The sequence below is a fragment of the Erigeron canadensis genome, chromosome 1, assembly GCF_010389155.1.
Source record: "Erigeron canadensis isolate Cc75 chromosome 1, C_canadensis_v1, whole genome shotgun sequence".
In the NCBI taxonomy this organism is placed as follows: Eukaryota; Viridiplantae; Streptophyta; class Magnoliopsida; order Asterales; family Asteraceae; genus Erigeron; species Erigeron canadensis.
Genome location: NC_057761.1, coordinates 33,755,608 through 33,763,054, shown reverse-complemented (window position 1 = coordinate 33,763,054; position 7,447 = coordinate 33,755,608). Strand labels below are relative to the sequence as shown.

Sequence of the window (7,447 nt, the reverse complement as noted above, 5' to 3'; positions counted from 1 at the left end):
GCTTCATGGTAGACTTAGCTCCAAAGCACAGAGCCCACACAATAGTGTGAGACTCGTAGTTAGGTGGTTCATGGAGGTCACAACAAATGCATTTCATTTAGAAGGTGATCCTTACACAAAATATTTTGATCATACACACAACAACAAAAAGTTTGCATGACACAATTATACACTATGCGTTAATGGGTCATGAACTAGTGGTTGATAAAGGGCTCCTTATGGTTCACTTTTATCCTCTTCAATTTTGTTATATTTGTTCCATCTCATCACTTCTCTTTCCTAAAATCCGTAAGATTGACCAACTACCTATATTACCATTTTTCTTTCATTTTTCTTTAAGCTATCACTTGAACCACAGAATGCATTGAATAGAAGCTTGTAATGACCAATACCTAGAGGTGGTTGATCCAAAGAATTCTGACAAGTCGTTAAACAATGTAAATACCTATAGTTCTTTTTCGACAAAGAGAGTAACCATAAGTATAAAAAAAAACCATGCTTTTGCAAATCAAGGCAACGGTTGTAGAGAGTATCCTAACTTCATAAGCGCATAGCGATGCGTAAAAGTGAGAAAATTATGGTTTTAGTGGTGCATTTCATAGAGCTACCACTGATTTACAATATTTAAAAACTACAATTTTACCTGATGCCTGATATCAGTTCTTTAAATTTTATAATGCGGTTTCAGCACCATCTTATTTACTACACCAAATAATCAACAGCAGCAGTTTACTGCCAATCTTTTAAAAGAGGGATCCAAAAGATTGCTTGAATGTTGTGTAGCAGGCTTGATGGAGGAGAAAAAAAACCCCATCCCCATCCAGTGAAATCTTTTGTTGGCTGTGCCATAGATAGGTAAAACAGCATATATACTTCGTAAGTTTACTCACTTGCAGAAGTAAAGAGCTCTGATACTAGCTTTACAACCCCTGTCATCGGTGCATCGTCCTGCAAAGATCATCATTTTAATGGTTATGAATTGAAACGCATATAATGGAAGTTATTTGGAATTTTATAAACGTGATTCCAAGCATACCCTTAATGGGAATCTTGAAGTGAAACCAAATCAATGTGTCATCATCTTTGTAATAGATGCATGGATAAATATGTCAATTCAACTAAATCTTTTCAGAAGATGGAATACAAATATACAATTTCCATGGGACATCCGAAGTTGAATAATGGTTGCAAAATTGCAAATATTATGGGATATGATACTCTAGTAATGTAATATAGCCACTCACCAGATAAACAATGTCAAAGCCTTTCTGGTACGTATCTAGAGAGTTCTCAATGTTGTGATTTCTGCACACACACACAAAATATATAAACTACAATCGAGAACTCGCCATTATCGGCTATGCAAAGATTCATAACATATATATGAAGTGTAATGATGTGAAAGTTAAAATGACGTTTATGACTTACAAAAATCCTACAGAAATTCGAGTTTCATAATCTAGACCATCAGACATTCTCAGGTCTCCCATGTGATCACCAAGAAGTAACACATTAGTTCTCTTCTTCACAGAGGCACTGTCTATCATTTGGTCATCAACTTCACCCAAGTGATCATGCAAGGATGCAGCCATATCAAGAGCATGCTCATTCTTATTTAAGCTATGAATCAACTTCCCTGTATATAGATGTAAGATAATGCTTGATGAATTCATGATAAATAATCGATCTAGGCAGCTACGTTTTCACATTGGAGAAACAAATCAAGATTATACCTGTAAAAGATACTAGGTTACCATTCTGGTCAAACTTCATCCGGTTTGATACGATCTTAACATTTTTGAAAGTTCTATGAAGTTTCTGACGCAAAACCTGGATATATATTGGAAGTATTAGCTTTATACAGTAATAGGGACAATATCTGCCATCTAGTATACAAGAACGATAACATGAAAATTGTATAACTTACCTCCTCAATAATATCTGCTAGACCTGCTGAAAATATAAGAACTGGAATATCTCTCTCCTGCAGATATTAAAAAGAAAAGAAGGATAGGGTGAGATTGACTTAACCACTGATAATCGTCAAAGTAGTTATCAACAATGAGCCAAACAGAGTGCTAATGAATGCCAAGGGTAAACAAGGGATAACAAAAGGACATCCTCCCACAGTCCCACTTTGAGTGGTTTGAGTTTAGGTGAAAGAAGACCAACACATAGCTGCCGAGTTTTTTTAGGGGAGAATAGAAGACGAGGGGAGAGAAAAGGAATGGAGAAGGCTCTCCTCCCACTTATGGAAGAAAATAAAAATAAATAAATTAGGAAGAATTCTCCTTCCTCTTTTCTCCTGAAGTGAACTCTGTGCGTTACTAAGTGGGTGTTTGACAATGCGTTTTATATCTGATTATGTGAGATGAAATTATCGAATTCAGATAATCAACGGTAACAAAATGGGCCACAAGAGATATAATTTAGATGTCATTCTGTTGTTTGAAGTCGTGACAAACAACTAATCAGCTGCTTTAAAAATTCTGATGAGTTGAAGACTTATAAGTAAATAAAGCATTAGAATCAGTTTTCTTGAAGCTGCTCTAAAACGAGATATTCAACAATTAACTAATTAAATAATCAGATATTCAGAACTTTCACTATATACAAACATCGTAAACTAACTATATGTGACTTCAAAATGCAATAATCAGATTTGCAATGGTCAACCCCCCCCCCCCCCCCCCCCCCCTTGATGAGCCCTATAAAGAGAAAGATTATGCTAAGAACTAACCTCTAAAAACTCAAAAAGCTCAATGACACCTTCTCTGAAAGCAATCACACCATTGGCTACGGATTTCTTAATTGCATCATATGTAAGACCCCCCTCAATAAGAAGACCATGAGTCTTACCCCACCTACATTTGTTGAAGAAAAAGAAAAGAAGTGATGATTTATATTTATTTCACCATTTAAATGTTCAAATAGAAGTTGAGAATATCAAGGCATTAAAACGTGTATATGGTCAACGTTACAACGTACCACTCTTCCATGAGCTTCGTTTTCTCATCAACTGGAATTTTTGGGTCATATTCTATTGGATGATAGTAGTTAAATAACTCATCTCTCTTGACATTGTACTCATTGTTATCTTGTTGCAAGAGGGCGTGACTGGCTACATGTGTAAACAGACAATAGTTTAATTGCATCAAAAACAAACACTAACAATTATAAATAATCGACAAACTTCAAAAAATAACCATGAACATACACTGTCCTCGACATCCATCAACCCAAAACTTTGTCAGGGTATTATCAAAATCAGCAATAACCTACAGTTTGAACAATAAGACGAATGTAGGACGGATTAATAATCATTAAACAAGAAGCATTGCATTAGCAACTCAATAATAAATTGCTATGTGCCCATTCACATATCACAATCCATTATTCTGATTCTAAAGTCACTTTTTTTTGCCAGTAATCAAATTAATAATTTCCAATTAGAACCATAAGTTTTTTATTTTACATAAAAAAGTACAGAATTTTTCACATTTAATCATCAATAAAATATTACTAATAGTTATCAAAAACAATCAAGGCCATTCGATCAATAAATGGATGGTCCAGAATCCAGATAAATTCTAATCATATGTAACTAAAAATGCAAAGAAAAATCACATATCAACAACATTTCACATATTTTACTCACATTTGATTTAAAACATAATTACATTTCTCAATATTCTTTAGCAGTCTCAGAGGAACCCAAACCTATCAAATTAAGTGGCATATCAATATTTCAAACACCAAAAACTTAAAAAGCAAATATTTTTACTCAAAATTAACCAAAACCATCTATTAGCAACATATATCTATATTTATAAATATCAACCACTCAAACAAAATCAAACTTCCCAGAACTCCAAATACCACATTATGATATTACAAATCTTAAAAATCAAATCTTTACAAAAGGGGTATCAAAAAAACCTGAAATTTCGATGGCCCAGCAAGGCGAATAGCTGCTTTCTTTTGGTTAAGCAATTTAGGATCATTAATGACAACTTTAGAAGAACATGAATAAGACCCATTAACCATTGTTCCCATTTCAGCTGCTTGGTTCATGTTTCTCCCACTACAACTCCAAATCCTAAACATAAATTTTCAAGATTATTAGATACAAGTTTTATGTATGTATATATATATGTGCATTGTATAGATAAGAATGGAGGGAGAACCTGGTATTGAAGTGAGAGAGGTTGAAACGATGAGAAATGCAACGAATCGTATGGAAGCAAAAGCAAGTTAGAGACATAAAAATGGAGTGGTGGTGATGAATGAAGGCTGCAAAGGGAATTTGCCCTAGTGAATAATATGGAATATGCGTTTTCTTTTGATTTTTTAATTAATAAATTAATAAATATAAAATGAATGATAAAAAAAAACAAATAAAAATAATAATAAAACACAGCCACACCCGATTATATTTCGACACAAGTAATGAGGAAAAACTCGATATTTTTGAAATGGAAAATGATAAATCTTCTAAAGTATTAGCATAAAAATCCTTCTATAACTATAAAAATGTGATATGTGGTATCCACTAATTCTCTTTTCTAATTTTGGTTCATGATTTTTACACATGTTATCATTCAATAATTATGAGGATTTTTAGACTATTAATTTAGATGGATTAAGCATTTCTTCTTTTTTATTTTTTATTTTTGTGTTCATTGTCCTTGATTTAGATCAAGTAATGTCTTGGTAATCTAAAATGTGTATTTTATATTGTTTTTTTTATAATTGTATCGTGACTTTCAGCGTTTTGTTAGTCGGTCTTTATTAATATAACAGATTTCTGTTGTTGAAAAAAAAGTAAACCATAATTTTGGGTTCGAATATCACAAAAGAGTTTTTTCAAAAAAGAAATGATTAATCCTCCTAAATTAAAAGTCTAAAAATAACATTTATAAATTTGACATTTATTTATTTTTTAACCACCTGAGCTATGCATCTTGAGTAATAATGAACACACAAAAATTTATTCATTTTAAATGAAGTTAACAAAAAAATTCTATAAATAATTTTCCAAATATATCAATCTCATAATATCTACACAATGCGATTATTATTTATTTTCTTGTTTAAATTTGTTATTCATGGTATTCATTATCTAAAATTGGATTAAGATATATACAATTGTTATACGTGACTCGAAATATGTTCACTACTACCCCTGACTAAGCATTGTGTATCTAGGAAAAAGTCACAGCACGAATGTTAATTGTGTGGCATCTTCCTATAGAGTAATCGTTGTTAATCGTTCCGACCTTAATTATCCCTCATAAACACTTCCGTGACCATTGTTTTTGCAATCATACTTGACAGAATGACAGTTGACACACTAATTTTTTTTTTTAAATAAATTTGGAACAAAAATTTGCGGTCAACCTGAGAAAACCATTTAGAACCCACACCCAAAGTGATTCATTTTAACCCGTTTCTTATTATTATTTTGAGTCCTATAATCATAGCTAATCCCCTATTTAAAGAAGTCACCATGGGCCATCTCATAAACACAATGAAAGAACTATGCATATATGTTGGCTTAGAGACACAAAACTAGCAATAATTAACAAAACTCATGTTATTTTTTCTACAAATTGGTATATTTTTTTCTATAAATTGGGTACTCATGTTATTTTCTTTATATATATACCTTGATGGGATCACCACCTTTATCAGGATGACATAGGATGGCAGCTTTTCGATAGGCTTTTCTTAATTCATCTGGAGTGGCGTCTTTCGTAACACCTAATATCTCGTAATACTTTGTATAATTATTATCATTCTCGCTCTTTTTGAATCCAACCATCTTCTTCTTGTGTCTTCCAAAATCATATGCAGGCACACACTGATTAACACCTACAAATTAATTAAGATATTACTTAATAAATGTGTTACAATATTATTACATTGGGTTGTGATTACAATTAAGTCGATTGTATGTTGCAAACCTAAAGAACCCTCTAGAATCTTTGAAAGCAGTTCCATGACAAACTTATTGACACTATAAAAATAAATTTACGGTTTTGTACGTTATGTATAACATTAATAATATCATCTCTTTGCCGTTTAAAAAATGTCTATACACTTTCTTGTTTCTTCCAAACTCTATACACTTTCAAAAACTTTCTTTCAAACAAAATAATAGATAAAAAAGGCAAAATTAATTAAAAAAAATTTCGACCTCAAGTTAGAACGGGCCAAGCATCACAACCATTTTGTCCCCCCGGCAACCTCAACACCCAATTCTTTCCCAATCGGTGTATGATGACTCACAATGTTACAGCGACACTTTTTTTAACAACAAAAGAATGTAAAATTCGTAAAATAGTATTTGATTCACTACTTTATCGAATCTATGTATTAAATGTTTCTTCAATATGTTATAAATTTTGTATATGTACGGTACTGTATGATAAATTTATCAAAATATATAGTAACAATATCGACTCCTTGATGAAAACAAAGTGGGTTTAAGAGAAAAACAAACAAATTAAACGTCCAAATACACACATTTTACCTACTTGTTGGAGCTAACATTGACATATAAATTATTGTCCACATATAAAAATCATACAGTATAATAAAAGCCTTAAAGTTTTTTTTTCTTTTTTTTTAATGGCAATAAAGTTGTTGTCCCAAAATAAAAATCATATACAGTTTAATAACAGTGTAAAAATTACATTGTGCAACTAATAGCAGGAGCATCAGTTTCTTCTTTTGATGCGATTTCATTCCTCTTCGATTTAATAGATTCTTCTTCTTCTTTTTTGGATCCTTCTTGAGACAAGCGATTTCATCGGTGAATGTGTAGCCCAACCTCCTCAGCCCAAATCGGCTTACTGTTTCATCAGAAAAAGGATCAGTTTTCTATAAGGAATTCGGTGGGGTTACCTGTTTGTCTTTGATTATGTAGCCTTTTTTTCCTTAAGAATAATAAGCTTAAGTTTTCTTTTGAGAATGGGCCGCCCGACATCCTTTCGTTTCCTTTACTTTCTTTCTTTTGGATTTTGAGTTCGTCTTCCAACGGATGACACTTGGGATCTGCTTCGTCTTTGGGGTCCAACTCAACAAGAGTTTTCATAATTTTCTTATGCATATCTTCTAATGCAAAAGGTCTCTGTATATTTTGTTGCTCTTGGTCAATCATTCGATCGCGACCAAGTCCCATCTCGGTAACTGACGAAGGATCGACCCCCGTTCTCAATCTTTTATTAATGAGTTTTTTCTCTTTTTTGAAGTGGTTATGCATCTATATATATGATTAGTTGATTGCATTCCGGTGCACTTAACCCTTTTTTTTAACTATAAGGACCTATATATATATATACAGGTTCAATCTGGACTTTGGCCCAACCGGCCTTCCCTTTTTTCTCCTTTCTTTTCTTCCCTTTTCCTTTTCAAACACAAATTAGTGGACTTTCCATATTAT

The 7,447-nt window shown here is 32.4% G+C and overlaps 2 protein-coding genes across 2 annotated transcripts; both read right to left on the bottom strand.

Moving 5' to 3' along the window:
* Window positions 1-499: 499 nt before the first annotated feature.
* On the bottom strand, window positions 500-4,315 carry LOC122581947 (7-methylguanosine phosphate-specific 5'-nucleotidase A). Its single transcript, XM_043754281.1, has 10 exons — window positions 4,188-4,315; window positions 3,940-4,099; window positions 3,218-3,278; window positions 2,989-3,121; window positions 2,741-2,864; window positions 1,928-1,984; window positions 1,734-1,830; window positions 1,429-1,636; window positions 1,245-1,305; window positions 500-948 (listed from the first exon to the last, which is right to left on the bottom strand). Exons 1-10 carry the CDS (start codon window positions 4,262-4,264, stop codon window positions 883-885), a joined length of 1,044 nt encoding a protein of 347 aa, XP_043610216.1. The 5' UTR covers window positions 4,265-4,315; the 3' UTR covers window positions 500-882.
* A 1,098-nt stretch (window positions 4,316-5,413) lies between these two features.
* On the bottom strand, window positions 5,414-7,186 carry LOC122590517 (dnaJ homolog subfamily C member 18-like). The gene is made up of 3 exons (XM_043762717.1): window positions 6,910-7,186; window positions 5,669-5,874; window positions 5,414-5,491 (listed from the first exon to the last, which is right to left on the bottom strand). The coding sequence occupies exons 1-3, from the start codon at window positions 7,184-7,186 to the stop codon at window positions 5,414-5,416; spliced, it is 561 nt and encodes a 186-aa protein (XP_043618652.1).
* Window positions 7,187-7,447: the final 261 nt, after the last annotated feature.

Coding starts and splice junctions, on each gene's coding strand:
- LOC122581947 (XM_043754281.1), bottom strand. CDS start 4,264: ATGTCTCTAACTTGCTTTTGCTTCCATACGATTCGTTGCATTTCTCAT. Junction 3,279..3,939: donor CTGGGCCATCGAAATTTCAG/GTTTTTTTGATA, acceptor TTCAAACTGTAG/GTTATTGCTGATTTTGATAA. Junction 2,865..2,988: donor ACGAAGCTCATGGAAGAGTG/GTACGTTGTAAC, acceptor CAACAAATGTAG/GTGGGGTAAGACTCATGGTC.
- LOC122590517 (XM_043762717.1), bottom strand. CDS start 7,186: ATGGGACTTGGTCGCGATCGAATGATTGACCAAGAGCAACAAAATATA. Junction 5,875..6,909: donor ACATAATCAAAGACAAACAG/GTAACCCCACCG, acceptor ATTAATTTGTAG/GTGTTAATCAGTGTGTGCCT. Junction 5,492..5,668: donor AAGGTGGTGATCCCATCAAG/GTATATATATAA, acceptor TTCTTTAAATAG/GGGATTAGCTATGATTATAG.